This window comes from Athene cunicularia (assembly GCF_003259725.1).
Source record: "Athene cunicularia isolate RWA chromosome 2 unlocalized genomic scaffold, athCun1 chr2_part1, whole genome shotgun sequence".
Taxonomy (NCBI): domain Eukaryota; kingdom Metazoa; phylum Chordata; class Aves; order Strigiformes; family Strigidae; genus Athene; species Athene cunicularia.
In genome coordinates, this window is record NW_020799095.1 from 144765038 (window position 1) to 144786894 (window position 21857).

General features: G+C 36.4%; 1 protein-coding gene and 1 long non-coding RNA gene across 11 annotated transcripts in view; both read left to right on the forward strand.

Annotated features, from left to right (window-relative positions):
* The window catches only part of LOC113476391, a 795003-nt gene that overhangs the window by 388478 nt on the left and 384668 nt on the right, over nt 1-21857 (forward strand). The window lies entirely within an intron of this gene.
* Nucleotides 12-21857, forward strand: part of EFR3A (EFR3 homolog A) — a 95441-nt gene continuing 73595 nt past the window's right edge. For 4 of the 10 annotated variants that reach the window (XM_026841895.1, XM_026841897.1, XM_026841905.1 and 1 more), the window contains exon 1: nt 21286-21480. In XM_026841895.1, coding sequence (XP_026697696.1) covers nt 21390-21480 — 91 coding nt within the window. In that variant the 5' untranslated portion in view covers nt 21286-21389. Of the gene's footprint in view, nt 125-5099; nt 5154-11996; nt 12087-12212; nt 12330-12752; nt 12839-21285; nt 21481-21857 lie in introns of those variants that run through there. The other 6 variants (XM_026841902.1, XM_026841903.1, XM_026841904.1 and 3 more) reach the window with 5 other exon arrangements.

Genomic DNA, 21857 nt, shown 5'->3' on the forward strand with positions numbered 1-21857 from the left:
AGGACGCGACACTGCTCCTCGTAGAACTACCGCTCCCGGCGTGCATTGTGCCCCGGGCAACTTAATTTGGGGGGGTGGGGGGGGAAGATGGCGGCAGCTAAACCGAGTTGGAGAGGCGGCTGAGGTGAGTCTGGGGCAGCCGGGAAGCGGTCCCTTTAATTATGTTCGCCTTCGCAGCCGTCTCTTTTTTCCCGTTCTTCTGGTCCCTTCCCCGCTCTCCACGTTTGGGAGAGAGGAGGACGCGCCAGAGAGGTGGGCGCTGAGGGGTGGCAGTGGGAGACTCGGGCCGCCCTGCTGCAGCGGGACTCCTCAGAGCGGCGGGGCGGTGGGGGGAGGCGGGAGAAGAAGCCACGGGAGATCGCTGAGGGCCGGCGCCCCCCACGCTGTCAGCAGGGCAGCCGGCTCGAGGTGTCCCTGTGGGCGCTGCTCCGGCGGGCGGGCTGCTTCTCGCCGGAGCAATCCCGGGAGGCCTGTAGTAGTGAGCGGGACCCCCCCCTTGCCTTTCCCAGGAGAGGGCTTGAGGTCCTGCCACCGTTCAGTAGTGCCTCCTCTGGAGGTAGAAGCCTTCCATGAGGCGATCATAAGTCAAAATCTTGTTGTCAGTTAGTCAGTCGTGTCTGATGTGGTCAGACATCCCTGTGGCATCAGTCTGAAAACAGCGAAGCAATGAAGGATTGTGGCTTTGGGATTTCCCTAAGCTGTTTTTTTTCCAAATGGACCATAACACAGCGAGGTATTGCTAAGCATTAACCGAACACAATGCAAATTTACCAAAGGACTACACTGAGCTTTCTTAAATATCTTCATCTTTAAATTGCTCAGCACAGAGCCATACTTTAGATAATTGAGGTGTACGTTCTCTAATTCTGTTACTGAGAACTAATTATAGTACAACTTCTGTTTCGTTAAGCTGAATATATTTAGGGAAGGTATTCTGTGGTACTTTGAGCTGAGATACTAGGAAGAAGAGATCTTAACATGGATTGAGAGATCTCTGTGCTCTGTTGGAGAACTTGTGGAAAAGCCTGTAACTTAAAACCAGAGTTTTAATTCCTATATCAAAACCAAGTTCACTAGCCCAGATGTTAAACTTTGTAAGGCTACACCAGATGTTTGCTGTTCAAATCGAGTAGGTAAGCTAGAACCAGAGTAAGAGACAAGGCTTTAGGAAGGTACAGGTAGTACTCTACTTCCTGAAGCCTTTGTAATGCATTCATAATAATATAAACTGTCATAATAAACTGTGTTTTTTAGTAACTTTAGTATTCAGGGCATCTTGCTGGATGCTCTTAAACATATGTTAAAAATTCCCTGAGAAACTGATGGTTTGGAATTGAAATCTTGACTGTAGTGCCCTGGTATGTGTAAAGACTTATGCTAGGACTTTAATAACACAAAATTTGTCTGAAAAAATGCTGCTAGAATGGGATTAGTTTCCAATTCAGGGGGAAAAAATCACAGAAATGGGAATTAGAATTTAGTTTGTAATTAAACATTTAAGTTTGGCATCATATTATGAAAATGCTTGCAGTTAATGATGAACATTAACTTCTCTCTACATCGGGCCCAGACTTGTTCAGGAGAGAAGAATAAACACATTTTATATTACATGCAAGTAATTTAGAAAATGAACTTCGAGTCTAATGAAAGGGGATTACACTTCTAATCGTGAAATCTAAATAGTAAAATGTACATTAAGATCAGTGACTTTTAAGTGCCCAACCTAACTATAATTAAGTAATTCTTGTAAAATTACTGTGTGATTTTTTGTTAAAAAAAATTAAGATTATTTTTAAAAAAGTAAATAATGTTTTCTATAGTTGGAATAGAGCAAAAAGTATTTATCTGGATTTTTAATCCACTACTGCAACATGTGTACCTCATTATAGGAAAGTTGCTTTTAATTTTGCCAACAAAATGGTTATTGGGTTAAACTAGCCTTTGAGATGGTGGGAAGGGTTGCTAAGGAACACTTAACTTGATGTGTAGGGTTTTTCTTGTCCTAAAACCATCTGCTCATGATTGAATTTTCTAAGATGAGGCAGGACTAATATCCTGTTGATGTGCCTGTTTACATGAACTCTTGTGTAAGAGAACAGGGTGGCCTCATAAATACAGCCCGGCTCATGTGTGGCTTTGCTTCTTTACCTTTATGAGAAAGCCAATTCAAAATAAAGTCAGATACTTTCACAAAAATGCACTATGTAAAAAAGTGGTATGTAAATCCATCTTACATTGCATTTTTTAGATTTTGGAAATTGTAGTTGGAGCCAAACTGTCTATATTTAGGAATGAGTGTGTGACATTAATCTTTCATGGCACTGGCCATTTGTCTCCTTTCAAAACTAAAGTCACTGATTAATTTTTCAAATAGGAAATATGAGTGGGGGACCAAGTGATGTAAAAACTTAATGTACGGTGTATTTTTAATTTTTTAGCTCATGTCTGCCCAGCCTGGGTTGCCTGACTATCAGAGGTGTTTAAACTTGTACTCTTCTTTGGTTTAATTTGGAGGAATGGGTGGGTGCCCAGCTGGCAATTTAATTTTGAATACTCAAAATCAAGTTAATAATTTATAGTGTTACGTAATAGAACAACATAGTGGTAGGCTTATGAAAAGAAAATACAAAACCTTCAGGTATGCTGACTTATGTTTCTTTACCTGTAGCACAGAACACTTTCCCATTTTACGTCTTTTACAGAAATCTGTTGTTTTAGGGCAGACAGGACAAAGATGTCTACTCTTCTGTTTGGCTTTCAGTGCCATTTATGGAATCTTGTGATAATAAGAAATAATTTCTATTTATAAACTGATTATTTAATGACAAAAAAATTACATGTTAGCATGTAGCTGGAGGAAGATGATGATCAGAACCGTTAAGTAGAACAAAGTGTATTTTTATTACTATGTTAGTACTGGTTGAATCTGTTAGAACAATAAATTAGGCTTGGATTTCCTTATCCTAGCCAAATTGTGTAGAATGTCTTTAACACTAAACTGAAAGTTTTTCTTATAACAATGACCTTTCTGTGTCACACAAGCATCACACAAGTGTTGATCTGCTTTTTAAGGTACATTCACTAGCATTGTCAGTTCGTTTATAATAGGAAAACAAAATAACTTTTAGTTCTCTGCAGAAATGTAGATATGACTCTTCTTTACCTCTTTAAAATCCAGAAGTCAGTTGCTTTGGTGCATCTTTGGAGATGTTGTATAGGTACATAATATACTTAACTTGCTTCTGGTGATCTGTCAGATATCACAGAATGACATGAAATATGTTAAATAGTCTATTTAGGAAAACTAAATTATATCTTATGGTTTACCATATCTCTTTTTTAAATTGCAGCCAAGTTCTACTTCATCAAATTCTGGATTTTTATTTTTTTTTTTCCCCATCTCTTGATATGTCAAATTTAATTCAGTGACAAACAGCAGAGCAGACTCATGGTGGGAAGCTTCTCATTTTATTTTTGTTCTGTTCTACTGTAACAGATATCAGCATCTGTGAACTAAACTTTGCCCTAGGTCTAATGAGCCAGTGATTGACCATTTTATGGAGAGGAAGTTGTGTAGTCTGTTCTGAATGTAGAATTCAGGCCATCTCCATATTGAATTTTTGGTCCTGTTACAGATCATAAAATGATTGAGAAGTCCAGTAAACTATTTAAAAACAAATCCCAGAATCTTCAATTTGAACACCTTTCTTAGTTGCTTATACAACTTTTCTAGTAATTTCTGCATTAATATCGTCTAAAGTTAGTTGACTGCTAGCAGCAACAGCAATAATGTTACTGAAAATTACTGAATTCCCAGTTGCTGGTGTTGGTCAGTAAAACACTGAGTCTCTGGCACTTTCTCACTTAAACCTCTCATCAGGCTCTTCACGTTTTTATGTTCTAATACATCAGTATATCTGTCTTCCGTGATCTCTTGGCTAAGTTCTTAACTACGCTTTAATTTAGAGATTTCACTTTTCCATGCATCTGAACATTGCAATCCACAGCACGTGTTTCCTTTCATAAAATTATGCTGCTTCTAACTCTGTTCTTTGAGAGGGACATACAGCTGTCTAATAGGATAGGGTATTTTAAATAAATTACTTTGAAGCAGTATTTGTAGTCACAGTTGCTGTTAGCAAATTGGAACCTTTGAAATATGTATACAATGAAAATCAAGTTTATTTTTAGCAACTGTGAACATTGCTTTAGTGCGTGATCGTTAAAACATATTTTGTGACCAAGTAAAATATGTATCCTTACATTATCAGTATCTGTAATTAAGTGTTTTGGTGCACATATATAACCAAGTACTAGATGATTTTTTTAAAATTTGGGTTTTTTAATTTTATCTTTGAAAACAACAATACTCGGTCAGTTTAACAGATTTTTTTTCTTACTAATGAAAAAGTACATTTGCAGGGAAGTTGCATCTGGTCATTAATAAAACCCCAGTATGCTGGTTTAATGTAGAAAAATCTTCAAATTATTTTTATTTTAATCCTAATTAATTAGACGGTTGATTAGGCTATTTTTATACCCAAAATAAATTATTGTAACGTCAGTTGAGTTAATTATATGAAAATATCTAATTGCATCAAAAATCCTTTGAGCAGCTTTTCTTTGTAGTAGCTTGCTCTCTGATATAAAATCTGTATTTTTTGATACTGGAAGAAGAATGTCCTAGAAAGTGCCACACAGATTTTTCAGCATACTTTTGCTCTGTATAGAACAGAAACCTTTCACAGTCATTTTAACTGAGAAGTGCTGTGATTTACGTTTGAAGTGGAAGTATCCTGTTAAGGCTATACACCATTTAGGACTTTAAACAGTGGCATATGGAAAGGCCATCCCAATAAACACGGAGAAAAATGTTGACTCGGACATCAAATGCAAGAACAGAATTACTAAATTTCAAGAACTGGAAAAACCTACATATAGTCTGGTCAGAAAAAAATGCTATCTGAGTTTCTGTGGTAACAGACTGATACTGGAGCTGAATAACGGGACTTTGGCTCATTCTGCATAAGTTTCAGTGTATATTTGGATGTAAATTGCCTAAAGCTATTGCCTGACTTAATTTTTTGTTTTCTTTATAGCTTCTTACATTTTTACAAAATAGAAGACAGATTCCTGATTAACAATGCCTGGCAGTAAGTACTGATACCTTAAGTATGTTAAGACAGTATTTAGGGGTGTTTATGATATTTTATGTGGGAATTAAAAAATCTACCAAAATTAAAATGCAAAAAAACCCAGAACTATACTTGCTGTCATTTTTAAGATATTTTGGATCTCAATATTATCCAGCCTCTGCCTTTGTAAATCTCCTTATGTTTTTCAAAAGAACCTAGTTTGGTGTCTGCATTTTCCTTTTCAATAAGAAAAGTTCACAGTTTAACATTGATGAATTTTGTGGTTTAAAGTATGTTCTGAAATAGATGTATTCACAAAATAAAAAGATATTCATATATAGCTATCATACTAGCTTTGGAAAATTACAAATATTGTTTAGAGAAGATAGCATTACTATGTAGGATATAAAGTGATAAGACTTAAAATTCTTAACATTCAAAGATAAATGAAATTTTTGACTCAGGTGTTTCTAAGAATCAAATTATTATTTACCTTGAAGAGTAGCAAATTTCTCTAACACAAAGGCTCAAGTTATTAAATATGTGTTAATAATATTAATTCCAACTAATTTTTTTTTTTAATTTTTCTAATTTCTATTTAGAAGAACCCTGCATGGTCTCTAGTAAAACTGCTAACATCAGTCTTTGGAGAAAGCAGTCTGCTTTTTCCAGAGGACAGAGGTCTTCATAAAGTTAACAGTACCTATCATATTGAGTGCACTTTAATTATAGGTTTGTAATGAATTTCACAAATGTTTAATTTCATGAGGAAATGTTTGAGCAATTTTTTTTTTTGTGTGATGACAAGATTTCTAATAAAATATGTAGTAAGGTGTGACTATGGAGTACTTAAGAATCTTACAGTATTTCAGTATTGTGTTGTTTGAACCACTGTAATGTGAAATACTTTACTGTAAGTATTTAGGTGTTTTCTGCTTTTGTGGTGAATAGTTGAAATTATTCCTCATGAGGTTTTGTAACAAAATAATGACCAATATGTATGTATTATATTGTATATTTACATCACAAGTAGCTGGCATAAATTGTTCCAGCTGTACTATGGTTCAACTTTTGTAATCCAGTGAACGGCTGCTGTGTTTCATTTGCAGTGTTTACTACTACTAAGGCTTCTATCGTGATACTCACTTTTCGTGTGAAGGAGTGTGTTGGGTTTTTTAAACAATTACACTGAAAAAATAAGACAGGATTTTTTTTTTTTTTCTAAACTAAGTATGGTTATGTTCAGGGTCATTATTAACAGTATTTACCATAATTCATGTAGAGTCTGCATTATGACAGTCAGATGAAACTTAAAGGAGACCAAAACAAATGATCGCAATATTTATCTCTAACGAGACATACAGAACCACACAGCCATTTATATATCTTCTGTGTATATTAATGAGGTTTTTTAAGTGTGAGGGAAGGGTAACCTAACAGATCTGTGTGTATTTCAGGTACTGTGAAATAGCAGTACTTAATCATTTCCTTACAAATTTGTGGTGATGAAGGATGATTAAATTTTTATGCAAGCAAGCAAGCATTGCATTGAGGCTAGTTGTACTCTTTATCTGTGTGCATACAGCCAGCCTTCAAGACTTCAACTTTGTTGCATGTGAAAGGGAAAGCTTCTGCTTGCTATTCAGGTTTCTCTGGAGATTCCACAGGGTTGTTTTCAGAGCACATTGACGAAACAAGGTTGCTACGATTTAGTGTGACTGAAATCTACAAGTATTTGTCCTTGAAATCTGAAAAACTCTGTTGTTTGTGAAGGCTGGGTTTTGGTTAGTTTTTTTTACTTCTTCTACATGGAGTTCTCCCATCCCACACATCAAGAAGTGCGTTAAGCATCTTTTGAAATAAAATATGGAAAAGGCTGTTAGAGTGAAATAGTTTTCAAAAATGTTTTCTGTCATGCTAGAATGAGTTCTTTATAAATGAAGTGGAATAATTATACCTATTTTAAAGAAAAGTTTGATGGAGTTGTCAGGTCGTACTGATGAACTTCCTCTTCCAGGGTTATCCTGCTTGCTTTCCTGAGTCTCTGTATTGGTTCCTGGTAATACTTTTACTCCTTTTTTGCAGTGCAGTAGTTAGGGAATGTCTAGGTCTAGAAATGGTGGCTTGGAAGGTCAGGAGAGGCAAAGAGACTGGTATCATGGAAAGACTGGGAAGGAGACTTAGTCTTTCCAGGTCCTTTACCTGATCCTGGAGATACTTTAGAAGTCAGTCTTTATTAACTGTTCAAAAAATAGGCGTACTCCAGAATGTGGTACTGAGAGAGAGAGATGAACATAGTTAACCAGAGATTATGTTCTTCTCATTTGACCTCATCTCAGTCATGTGTGCTGGTCTTTAGTTGTTTGCTACATATCAGTTTATCAGATCTTCTACTAGTGTTGCTGTTTAGTGATCCCATTTAAGAATATGGGGATATATTTCTACACTGAGTCCTTAATGAAATCATAGAATCATAGAATACCAGGTTGGAAGGGACCTCAAGGATCATCTGGTCTGACCTTTCTTGGCAAAAGCACGGTCTAGATAAGATATGCCCAGCACCCTGTCCAGATGAATCTTAAAAGTGTCCAATGTTGGGGAATCCAGCACTTCCCTGGGGAGATTATTCCACTGACTGATTGTTTTCACTGTGATAAATTTTCCTCTTGTGTCCAGTCAGAATCTCCCCAGGAGTAACTTGTACCCATTACCCCTCATCTTTTCTGTGTGACTCCTTCTAAAAACAGGTCTCAATCTTCTTTGTATCCACCCTTCAAATACTGGACCGTCATGATAAGGTCTCCCCTAAGCCTTCTCTTCTCAAGATTGAACACACCTAATTCTCTCAGCCTTTCCTCATATGTCAGGATTCCCAGCCCCTTGATCATCTTTGTGGCCCTCCCTCTCCAGCCTTTCCACATGGTTGTGTTTTGGGTTTTTCTTTGTATAACAGCAATGAAAACTGAACACAGTATTCCAGGTGTGGCCTGACAAGCACTGAGTAGAGTGGGATAATGACTTCTTTATCTCTGCTGCTGATGCCCTTGTTGATGTAACCCAGCATCCCAGTGGCTTTCTTTGCCACAGCAGCACCCTGTTCACTCATGTTGAGCTTGGTGTGCACCAGGTGCCCACATCCCTTTCCACAGAGCTGCTCCCCAGCCAGGTAGATCCCAGCATATGCTGCACTCCTGGATTACATTTTCCCAGGTGCAAGACTTTATACTTGTCCTCGCTGACCTTCATAAGGTTCCTGTTATTCACTCTTCCAGCCTATCCAGGTCTTCCTGCAGGGTGACTCTCCCTTCTGGAGTGTCTGCTTCCCCACTCGCTTTGGTATCCTCAGCAAACTTCATCAGAGTACACTTGATCCCATCATCCAGATCACTTATGAAGATGTTAAACAGCATTAGGATCAGTATTGATCCCTGGGGAACCCCACTTGTAGCATGTTACCAGTTTGAAGAAGAGTTATTTGCCACCACCTTCTGGGTGCGGCCTGCCAGCCAGTTCCCCACCCACCACACAGACCATTTGTCTAGACTGTAATGCACCAGTTTCTCTAGGAGGAGACTGTGGGGAACCATATTGAAAGCCTTGGAGATATCCAAGTAAACAATATTCACTGCTTGCCCCACATCACCCGAGCAGATTACTTTGTCATAGAAGGTGATCAGGTCTGTCAAGCACATTTTGCCCTTGGTGAATACGTGCTGGCTTTTCCCAGTTGTGTGCTTCATTTGACTTGTGATAGCCCCCAGGAGGATTCATTCCATAACTTTCCCAGGGATTGAAGTAAGAAATAAGGTTTCAGTCTCAACACAGTAATAGTCCATAAGTATAATTTTTTCAATGTAGTCTCTTAATTTTGAGATGTAAAAATGTTTGGTTTAGACTAGCCATGGCGTGGCATTTTTATTGACATCTGCTCTGTAGTGGAGGTATAATGCTATATAAATGCTGAAGCACTTGTAGCACCCTTGCTAAAGCACTGCTTTTCCCTGTATTCTTTGTAGATACAGCTTTATGTGTAGTTCCTCTTGTGCAAATAACATGGGCATTGATGCAAGGTGTGCTTGTGCAGACACCTTTGTGTCTGAAGTTGAAATGCAAGTTCTGAAATGTTGAGAAAGCAAATCTGTTTTCTCATTGCTGTTACAATACAGGAGGAGTAGATCAATTTAAGACACAGCTCTTTTATTAACTGATTTAGCTGTGCCTTATCACAAAGAAAGCATGGATTAAAAGATTAATTAGTCCTTTTATTTAAAAACAAAACCAAAGAACTGCTAAGCAGATAGTATTTGCAGTGCAGGCAGTATGTGGTTTTTTCAGTTGTCACAAGTGTGCTCTCAATTAATAATTTGTGCTGATACTTTCATTTAACTTCTGTTATGGAATATGGGTGGTTTTGGTAGGGTTTTTTGTTGGCTGTATTTTGGATTGAAATGTTACAGATGCTACTGCTATGGAAAAAAAGCATATCTGCATATCTAAATCATATACCAAACCATTTGTTTAAGACTTTTCTGGTTTGGGACATTATGTTCCAGATATTCACACTTAATCAGATGCTTGAAACACAGTTTAGTAATGAGTTTTTTCAGAAACAGCTAACCTACTTACTGGCTGTGTTCCCTGACTTTAATTAAATATTTAACTTAAAGGCAGATTTTATACTAAAATGAAATTTTTCAGACTTGAAAAAGTATTTTTGATACAGGTGAGGACACCTGCTGACTGTAATGTATTTTACTTGTGGTAGCTATGTGCGTTTGTTTTTTTTTTCTTATTCTTTTCTCTTGTTCTTATACAATTAACATAATCATATCTTTGCTTTTCAAGGTTTTGTTAATATGATTGCTACATTAAACTGATTTTAGCTGCTTATTAGCAGGTCCTTGTATGACTGACCATGACATGCAAATTAAGAGCAAATAAATAAAATAAGGATTTTGACAAATGTAATTTTCCCACATTCTTGTCTTGAATTACTGCTGTGAAGTTTAGTAATATGAAATCTCCTATTATATTCTGTCAAATATTTGTTGGTTAGAAAGAGGACTCTGATTTAAGAGATAATGTATCAGTTATGTGGAAAATCTGCCATCATTTGTCCTGATTCTTGGTTACAGTGAAGTGACTGTTTTGGTAACTTCAGAATGCTGCTCCAGGTGTGCTCAATGCATCGATTGCTTCTCATTAAACTACCCAACATTTTGTTTCTTCGGCTTTCCAAACACCATAGGGCTTTTTGCCAGTTGTGTTTGCAGGGACAGCTAGTCTGCAGTTAGTGTGTGCTGGTGGCTTCCCTAGTTTGTGTGAGATGAAAGTAAATAGGAGATGAAACAAGTGATGAATAGTGATTGTAATCTTTTTTTTGTTCTTGCATGTTACTGCTTTCAGTTAAGTTGCTTCAAGGTTTTTAAACAACCCACCCATTCCCCCCAACCAAAAAACCCAATAAACTTTTAAAATTATAATTTTCTTTTTGAATAGAGCTTCCTTGCCAAGCGTAGGAAGGAAAACAGCACTTGAAATGGAATTTGAAATGAGTGAATACTTAACTCACATTTAATGTTCTTAATGCATTTTAAGAGCCAGATAATCTCCTAATTTTGGGTTTCTTCCCTCACAACAATTTTGGGAAATTAATTTATTTGTCTTCTGGATTTCTAGTTATTATTCTGTGTATAAGTAAGTAATAACAAGATCGTTAATGAGAAAGGAAGACTTATTTCCCTGTGAAATACCCCTGGTGACTGGAGATGTATTCCTAAATCAGTCTATATAAATATTTCATGGCGTAAGCATTCTAATGTTTTTAGTGAAAATTAAGCCATACTTCTAATGAATAACTTTTTCCTCATCTGGAGTGTGTTCCTCATGTACCCTTGATACTTTAAAACCCTGTATGGGACCTTCCACTTAATGAAGCATTTTTCATAATTGCTTTATTTTATAGGCAGTAGAAAACAAATTGTTTTTTTGATGGTATTGTTGACTACTTAGAATAGTGTCAAAATAAATACACAATAATCCTATAAAGTCTTTATCAGTTATTACGGAAGAGTTACATGGGGGAGTATCTCAAATCATTGTCTGCTGCTTGGTTCTAGTACCTTAGAGGTTGAGAAACAGTGGCCCTGTATCAAGTCCATCTTTCAAGTACTAAGCCTAACCAACACTGGAACCTGAAAAACAGCTGCCAAGGGAGTGTTGTGGTTTGGGCTTCCTTTGGCAGCTTGTCATAGACTTAGGCTAATAAAGGAAAATAACTATATTTCAGACTATCTGTAAGTATTACTATGGTCACAAAATACATAATGGATTCTTTACACAATAATATATAATAAATGCTTTCAGTATGTAACCACATAAACACAGATTTTTTTTCCAGCTGATTTTTCAGTGATTGTCTTTTCTATACTGAAAAGTAATACTTTATCTGAATGTATCCTTTGATTAAGCTAAGGAAAAAACTCCAGGAACTTGTAGCTGGAAAACTGTAGCTCTTTGTTCATTTGTTTATTTCATTCATGATACCCTGAGCAACTTTGTGTACTGGTGGGGTCATTGCTTCCCTTCTTTAGTGAATCTGGTGAATTTCTTTAAGACTTGTTAATTTTGAACAAGTGCTCATTTTGTTGTTTTCTGTTAGCTGTTAATTCTATGTACGCATCATCCTAACCCCATTTGGGAAAGTTAATGCTGATGAGCAATTCCATAGAAAGTGAAAATCACTTGTATTAACACATTGTAAATAAACTTTTAAACTATACACGAACAGTTCACCAGATGTTGAAATGTAGCTTAATAGTTTTTCAGATTTTATTAAAATATGGCTATTGTTATTTACAGAAATCGCTTTGCATCTGGTTTTCCTATCAGTCGATTAATCTTCATGTGCAGCACTGTTTGCTATTGATTTCTCAATCATGGGACGAAAGGGTAAGAAGGCTCATGCTGATTATGCATGCAAGTGTCCTATTTTTTTTTGTGCATGACAACAAACAAAAATTGATTTTTGACGGGGAGGGGGTAAGTTTTCCACTACATGATTAAATGCATGTCTCTGTGGAAAGACAAGGGTAAACTGCTTTTAAAAATATTTTAACCTTCCCTTTACCTGGTATATGGACTTTCTTTTCCATCATCAACTGCTAGGACTACAGTGGCTCTCTAGAGAATCAGGTACCTTGTGAATTGCTGAAGATGAAAGTTAGCTGTGTACATGACTCTTGGCTTTCAGAGAGTGCTATTTCATTGCTAAAATGTTACATAATTCAAGATTAATTCATGCAGGTATTTGGAATGATTAATTCATGCAGGTATTTGGAATGATTAATTCATGCAGGTATTTGGAATGATTAATTCATGCAGGTATTAGGAATAATTAATTCATGCAGGTGTTAGGAATGAGTAGAAAATTGGAGTAAGGAGATGAGTGCAACTCCTTATCTACTAACCTATAGATTTCAGCTAATGATCATGTCTGAAGGTGAACAATTCCAGATTTTGCTGTTTTGAAGGTGCTTAGCTGAAGAGACAAAGTTCTACTTGATTACATACTCTTGAGTTGTGTCTATGAAGTATACTCGCAGATTCTGTTTGTAGCGGATGTGTTCAAGGGAATGACCTATGACTTTTACTGGTAACCCAGCTGGCTCAAAGAACACGAGCCTTTTGGTACCCATGTAGAGGTCAGCATGAAATTTTCTAACATAAGGCATGTGTCATAGTTGTTTACATTTCAAAAGTTAAAACAGTTATAGAATCCTTGTCTTGCAAAGGTGTATTTTAAGAATCTTAAGACTAGCTAGTCTAGCAAGTCATTTGTAACCTAGGAAACTTTTTAATTTGCCTAAGTACAAGATGTAAAAAGCAAATTAGTTAAATCTATTTATGGAGTGCTTGATGTTTTCTTGAATAGAAGCTTAGATCAGTAAATATATTTCTGTAGAGTCAATACTGCAGTAGTCTGACTTGCATGCTTTTAATTCAGAGCAAAAAGGTTTTATTGTAGGTAAAGAACTGTCTCGTCTTTGATAATTTACATGTGCAAATAACTGAGCTCATGAAATGAATGCTGCTGAAGTACTGGTATTTTGTGTTTAAGAACTTTGACTTTTCAAGTATTGACTTGTTTTTCTAAACTAGAAACTTGGCAATAAGAATTAATCTTTTAGATTAAAGATGTGCAAAATCCCCAACAATTATGTGAGGAAAAAGTAAATGTTTGATTTCAAAATAAACATTTTTTTTAGATTGTTTAAAAAGCTACTGAGTTTTAAAAAAATAAGAAAAAAAAAATATATATATATATACACACACGTAAAGTCTGAATAGAATTCTAAACACCAAGATTTTAAAAAATAGTTGGTGTGTGTATAACTCAACCTTCCTTTTCATGTCCAATTTGAGATCTGTTAAGGGTCTCGGTCCTTTCATTTTTCACAAAGATCACAGCTGTGATTCTAAATTGTACTTGGACATGTTACAGTATTTTTCTGATTAAGATCTGTACTTTGGCTTGAAATGGGCACCCAGAGTGTTTAATTGTGGCTTGAGAATACTTACTCATTCCTTAGAGAATGTTTCAACCTAACACTTAGCTGTATCATTATACTAACTCAGTATTCCTTCCTGATAATTTTGTAAAGCTGTTAATATGTAAGGAAATATGTGCAGATAAATCTTCACAGATATCTTGTTAGTGTACTTCTGTAGTTCTGACAAATACTGAATACTTTATGCAGTAAAAACACGTTCTCCCATTTTCACTAAACTAAAACATAATTACTCAATGATTAGAAAAAAACTTTAAGGTGTTGATACCCTACTTTTGAACTTATAGGTAATAAAATATGAGTAGTTTTTAAATGATCTGTGTCTGATATGATTGAGCTGTAAAGAGTTCTCATCTTGTAATAAATGCAGTGCAAGCTGGATCCAAGAATTTCTGTAAGCATGTGTTGGTTGTTTTTTTTTTTTTAAATGAGTTTGTGATCTGTTATTGACATTAGTTTAGACACGACTTTAAAGTTCTTCAGAACTGACAGAACATTATTTTTGAAAACTGGATCTGATGTTGGAATTGCAGGGTGGTGAGAAGTGCTGGTTGTGGAGAAGAATGCTTGGATTGCTGTAGAAACCAATGAGCCTGTGTGCCCACAGATGTCCTGTCTCATTTCTGCAGAAACCTGAGACAATTAACACTTGCTGATTAACAATATGTATATATATAACTTCTTATTTGTGTATAGGTATAAAGCTGTCTGTCTACTAGACTGATCATCTTCTAGACTGAACAGTTTGGTAGGAAACAGAGTGGTGATAATGAAGGGACATAGCCTTTAGGTACAAGATGCCCAGAAGAGCAATCGGCTGCATATGTGTTCCTTGTGTAATCTGTGGCTGATGAGAAATTGCAGGAGGGGGGAAATGCCTTTTAATTAGCTGGAATATGTGGTTCTAGATAGGTGTATCTTCTGTCCTTAAATCTCACCATTTTGAAGAGAAGACAATTCAGAAACTTGTAACAGCTTCTTGACAGTTATTCTGGGAAACCTGAGTCCAAGCTTGAGCACAGTTTAGAACTAATGGGAAAGGTAACAACCACAAGGATATTTTATAATTCAGATTAATTTAGAAGGAGATTTTAAATGTAACTTCTGTCTTTCATGTCTGTGTTTAAAACTTAATATGGAAGAGTTTTTGCTTAAGAATCTGCTTGTTTGTTGTAGCACAAAGATGCTTTTCTATGAGGGCAGGATGAACTAGATAAAGCTATCTGCAGAGAAAAGAAATTGTGTAAAATGGAGTGTATGGGCAGCTCCAGGGACTGTTGTTGATAACACGTAGAGATTTTTTTCAAATATTTGATTCCAAATTATTTTAGTGTTCTATATGTATTTGCATGTTTAAATTGCAGTATCCTATTTTGTAAATAACTTCTGGGAAAATCAAATTGGTAGGTACAGACACAAATAGGATACTTGATTGAAGATTGGTGAGACTTGGACAGGAATTTGAGTTCTTAAGCTTGTGTATCATCTATGACTGTTTTTCAAAGTCACATTACATTTTTGTTTAGCATTTTTCTTTTCAATAATAATACAATTTAAGCACTTTGTAACGAAACAAGCACAGATGTTTTGTCATGTCTTGAGCCCCGCATATGTGCCTCAGAAGGACTGCTGTGCTCTTTTATTAATGTAGATACCACAGCGTGCTTCTAGATTCACAGAAACGTTTTCATCCATTCTTTCTTATATTGCTTTCTATATACAGTCTGTATGTGTGAAATCAAATTTATTTAATGTGGTATTGAACTACTTGTATACAGAAATTTTTCCTTTTAATTAGGAGATGTTTTTCAAAATTTGTGTACATGTACTGAAGTCTATAGCTGAGTGTGCTGAAATGAGGGTAAAACTTTTTGAAGCTCTGATGATGCTTTTGTTGGCATTTGATGCGTTTTAATAGAAAATAGAAAAAAGGATATATAGAAAAACATACTTACACATGTCCTATATACAATTCAGTGGTTTACTCTGAACTAGTTAAAATCTAATTCCGTAAGAGAAACCTTGCCACTGCATTAGCTTTGAGGCTTCCAGAAAGAAGGCCTGTGAACCTTTGCTTGCTCATTATCAGAACTTTTAATCGTGATGCACACGCTGTTTTCACTCACAGAAAGCTTCTCATGCTTTATTTTCTTCATGAACCAAGGGACAATGTGGTACCTACTCCCTGATCTATTTTAGCACTATGCATTTGGGCAATGTGTGCTGCAAGGCCCCATTGGGCTGGAGTGGAGAATTTAATCCTCCCAGCCTAGATACTTCAGTCATAGGATACCTGTGATAAAGAAGTGACGCAGCTGTTCTGAGCAGCCTTTCCTCTGAGGAAACAGATGGGCAGCAGCATAAGATTCTGTGAGTTCTTACCACTGCCACTGTGTTCCTTCCTTGTGAATTGATTCAAGATTAAGATGATGGAAAGCTGCATCATTTTAAGAAAAATTGAAGTAGTCATAGTCGAGAAACTTCTTCATGCTTTTCTACATTCATATTTTTTAATGTGCAAAGTTTCAAGTGCTTATCACCCTGAGAAGAGTAGCAACCTTGGGTACTTGCTGACCAGTTACTCATTGGTTTGAAGTGAGCTTGTCTTCTGTAGAGCAGGTGATGGTCAAAGTTTGCCAGTGTCATCCTTCAAGCTCTCTTCAAATAGTGCAAATATATAGTATTAACAAAATCTTCATGACCTTTCAAAAGTAGAGAGTGTTCGACACTGTTCCACCTGTTCCTTGGAATAGGGAAGCCACAGCTTCAAGAAGAGAAGAGGCTGCTACGTAATACAGATAAGCTGACCAGCAAGGTGTATCTTTAGACATTTTGGAAACTTTCCCATGTGTCAGGAGTCATTACAGTTTGTTTTGTGACTCTGACCTTGACATCAAGACATCTGCTGAATCATGGTATTTGGTGACCATTTATGTTTTAAGAGATGCTAAGTAATGCATATGTGCTACTTCCATAAGTTTGAGACTTTAGATGTAGTGTTAATTGTAACATTACCACATTTACAGTGGAGGTTGTGTCATTAGCAGTATCACTGTGAGATGGTTGGATTTGCTTTAGTCCCTACTTAATAGACTACCACTATCCTGTCCTAATGCTCTGCCTAGAGATGTATCCAGACCCATGTGTTTATCCTGGCTTCCTGTTGATGCCCTCTTCTTCCCCTCCCCTCTCTCATCCTCAAAATACATCCATATATGAGGGATGTTTCTTTCAAGGCAATAAATCCACATGAATTCCTGTAGCAAAACAGAAGTGAGCAGCAAGTGTTAGAACAATGAAATAACTTTCTTCCTTGCTGAGAAGTAGGGCTGTGTCCAGTAATCTTATGCAGAAATGCAATGGGACAAGGAGTGTGGAAAACCTAGTTTAGAACTTTTAAAATTAGAACTGGGCATAGGGGGGGTGGCATGGAGAAAGCCCCTGTTGGTCCTCTGCCTTGCTGCCTGGGAGCTAGGACTCGGAAGAAATGGTATGACCAGCTTGAGCATCTGGGAGTGATTCTGTAGCCTGGGTTTAAGTAGCAGTCAGCAAAGCTTATTGAGGCATGTAGCCAAGAATATATATTTTTACTTAGTTGGCTAACCTGCTGATCAGAAGTAGGGCTTGAAGGCTCCAGAGAGAGACAGTGATGCTTTTGGAATAGTTTTGCCCCTGGCACCCCTCAAAAACTGCTTCTTACCGACATCTGGCCACCCAGAGATAGCTAAGTGTTGCTGCTTGTCCTGTTACCTTTTCTCTCCTTCAAACATAGTGCCTGTCTCAGTCCTGAGGTTCTGCAGCATCTTCTGTAGAATGGTCTTTCATGTTACACATTGCTTCATACCTGCAACAAGGTGGTAGGAGAGGTGGAGGTGTTGCAGCCCTCCTCGGTGGAACCCATGGAGGAGTGTAAGGCAAGTTTGCTGGCCTTTCGGGTGCATGCAAAGGTTACGGGATGCTTATCTGTCAGCTGCAGCTATCCTCTGCAGCTGTGAAGTGTTTAAGGATGCAGTTTTCTGCTCATCTGGGTTAGAGAATAGGTTAGAGTCAAGGTGAAGCCAGGCATTAAACAGGATAGTCTGGTACTGGGAGCTTACTTCTATGCAAGGATTGTTACAGTTCTGGGAAGACTGTGTTTGTCTGTACCCACTGATCTTGGGAGGAGCCAGGCATTTGGACGGGGAGAGACAGATGAAAGTATTCATATTAAGTAGTGAGAGTAGGAGGACGCTGCTGTGATAATGTCGATCTTTATTTTTTTTTTTTTATTCTGAATTAAATAGTAGATAAAGGATATCTTACTGGCTCAGTGTGTTACTGGATGAGGCCTTTAAGTACAGCAGATACATTGTGGTGTTTGTTATGAGCTGTTCATGCTCTACTACTTGTCTGTATTGAGGAATAATCGGTTCATGTGCTTCAGACATTCTGCAAAGCACTATGAGCCTCCTTTTCTCTCTTCTCTTTTTGTCCAGTAGTTTGCTTATGTCCCCATTTTTCACTCATTTTTGAAACACCTTTCTATGAAATCAGTATTTGAAATCAGAAACAGAAGCATGATTACCCAAACCTCTCTTATTTCCTTTTCTGGGTTTATCACTCAGAACTCATTTTCTGACTCTGAACCTAATATTGAAAGCAGAAATGAACGTTGGACTTCACCCGATTTTTTTTTTATTTTTTTTTTTTACAGTTAACATGTTATCAGTGCTGGAGATGGGTCAAGAAGATTTATGTAGAGGTGTCTTCTGAAGTGACGAACTTTCCTTTTTGTATCGCTTTAGTGATGAGAAGTAAATGACCTTGTTATGGCCAGGTTAATAAGTCATGACAGGAACTAAGAAGCAAAATTGTAATAAACTGTAGAGCTTCTTTCACTGGAACTGGATTAATTTTAGATATTCTAATGCTGTATTAAAAATAGAGTGCTGGTACTATCTCAGAGTAGGAAAGGAGGAGGCGGTGTTGAACAGAACAGAAATGAGCAAGTAAAACAAAGTTACTATGTGAAAACAACAAAGGTGGGAGAGAGAAGACAGTATGGAAACACTGCAGGCGGTGGAACTTCTGTAAAAGAATGCAACCGGAGAACTCAATGTAATGGAAAACTTCCTTTTAATGGATTAGAAGTCTTTAACAGGCACTGTCCCAAAGATAATATCATCCCCGGGGATTTCTTTTAATTGCTAATGGTTCTGAAAATAATACCTCATTGAAGAAGCTTAGTGGTAAGCCTTATTTGACTAGGCTGTGTGGGTTTTTTTTCCCTACTTCTTACTAGTAGCTTGACATGCATTGTCATTTCTCATTTTCACTAAAAGCTTATATTCAGATAAATTTTTTCGTGCTTTTCACTGTATCGTGCTGTGCATCACTCTGTGTTGATTAAAGTATAGAAGAACACACCTTGAACACACCATATCACACCAGAACTGGCTTTATAATTAGCTTTAGGCTTTACTGTAAGAATAAATGGGAAGGAGAAAGTTGGGTATTTTAATTATTTTCAAATTAATGAAGCACCAAAATATTTTTAAAAATAAGTGTAAAGAAAAAAAAAGTGCCAGATTTAGGTGTAGATGGAATTTGCCACATTGGCTGTTACTGAGATTTTGCTGTCATTGGGGTCAGAAGCTGACATAAAGATGAATATCATGTTCTTAAGACACAAATCTCATCTGCGTGTTGGCCATTTTCTTTGAGTTTTGGTGGAGACAGTCTGGAAACCACCTCTTTAGAAGTCACATAGCATTAAGGGTGGGAGGTTGAGAAGAGGCTGATCTGGGGGATGGGACTTCATACTGTCTAAAAAGATAAGTCTTCTGTTCTCTCTGGGAGTGTGTTCCAGGGACACTGCAATGCCTGATGAATGTGTCCTTGCAGCAGTTGTTCTTTTTATAGCAGGTTGAAGAATATTTTTAATTAACTCCCTTATATGGCCAGAATAATTTCCTTGTTCTGAAGTACTTGATCTGTTTTTAATAGTGGAAGGGGAATGCCCTTGAAAACAGCTTTAGTTTGGAATTAAACGCATCCGCTGATACTAATAGTTCAAAACTAACCGGGTATAATTAGTGTAATGGTTGAAGTGTTATTTTATGCACATTCTTCTGGGAAACAAATTTCTTTTTGTTTATATTTCTTATCTCAGATATAAAAAAATAACATGAAAGTTTAATGTATAAAAGGGAAGTACTTGATTTTTAAAAAGTTATATTTAAATACATTAAATAACCAAATTTAATTTTATTATTGCTCAGTTTCTGGACATTAGCAATATGTTAATTTATCTGTAGATTTAAGCTCCTATGTTGATTATACTTTTTTTTGATAGAACTTTTTTTTAATCTTAGAAGATAGACAATAAAGACAACCAGGTGCAAGATGGGGTCATAACAAAAATATTCAGTGAGTGAACATAAAATCTTGTTTCAAGTTGTTGTCAACTGCAGAACATTAGCAGTGCTAGACAGCATTACAAAATTTTGTAAGAAGTTCTAGCTTTAGAGAAATAATACAATCCAATTGTTTTCTGTTTTGATAAAGAGGAAAATTTTAAACTTGATGGGCAGAATTTCGTGTTTTGTGATGAAAGCCAGTTTAAAGGTTTTGATTTTATGTAAATTTGCATGAGTAACATGTAGCAGTGAATATGTAGACAAACTTGCTTGAAATAAAACTTTCTTGTAATGTCTTTTTCTAAAGCATACCTTAGGGTTTCTTTAGTAAACTATGTGGTAACATTTTCTGTGTAGCTCAGTGTTTTTTCTGAATTTATTTGCAGTAAACACTAGTTTATTAGCACTAGTCTCTTTAAGTCTAGAATTGGTACGGAATTGTTATTTAATGGAAATGATAAGTTATTACTTTATTAAAAACAGAACCTTATTTCCAGAGTTTATAAATATACCTATATGAAAATCCTGTACTTGTGTCACCCAAGTGGATGTAATGTAGGAAGTAAAATGATAAAATGATAAGAAGTAATGGGAAGCCAGAAAGTAGCTTCAGAATTGCTTAACTTTCTACCTGATGTATCCTAATATCTGTGAGAAAGGATGCTAAGGATTTAAATTCTGTAATGCTCTCTTCTTAAATACTGAGGTATTATTAGAGATAATGTTAATTTCATTAACCTATTAATTTTTAAAGTGCTTTTCTAATCTTAAACCCTTAAGATAAAAAGTCTTTTTGGTCAGCAGTCTGCCTTAAGTAATTTTTTTTCTAACCATTATTCAGCAACATCAGGGAAGTATGTTTTGCTAAAATATTTATTATTCCACAGTGATAGGTGGCTGCTGGCTGAACACAGTTTTTTCCTGTAACTAGACTGATTTTTTGCTTCTAGTCACAGAAATAATGAACTGTGTGATCCCGGGATGTTGAAGTACTAAAACTGGCTCTGTCCACTTTAATTTGATGAGCTGTGAAGCACACTGATGATCTATTTTCACTTTTATTCTTTTCTCTTTTTTTGTACCTGGCATTGTTAACAGAATTTGATACTGAAGTTTTTCACGTGTTTGGTAGCTTTATGTAGATGTCACAGGGCTAATCAGATAAGCTTACAGTATTGCAGAGCCCTCGCGTGAAGTAACTGCTGCTGTGCTAGTGGGAGAGAGCAAATTTGTGTAAAAGGAGAGAGTACTCGGGGAGTGAAATCATATCCAGGATCATATCCAGGATGAGGCAGTATGTTCAAGTTCCAACTGTTGAGCAAGAAAAATCGTATGATTATAATTCTGCTTTTGAACCGAGACCATGTATGTGTTTGGGTAGGTGAAATTACCATTTTCTGATAACATGGACTGTTTCTTCTTACTGCTGTTGTGTAGAACAAATGTGTGTAAAAAAAGAAGTAACTGTACAGCTGGAAAATATGTACAGTTTTAGCATGTGAAATGCAGATTACAGGATTCCTTTAGCAGAAGAGAACATGCATGTTTAAACTTGGAAAATCCCACTATTGCAGAAGTAAATAATAAGTATTGTTTAAAGCTTTTACGTTGATGATCTTGTAACAGTGTGAACTTCTCTGTGGATGCTGCTTTAACCTTCATATTTACTTGTATAAAATGACGTAAAGATGTCTTCAAGGGGGAGACCATTAAAATGCAAATTTTGCCTGACAGTGAAAGGGAATTGTCATAGG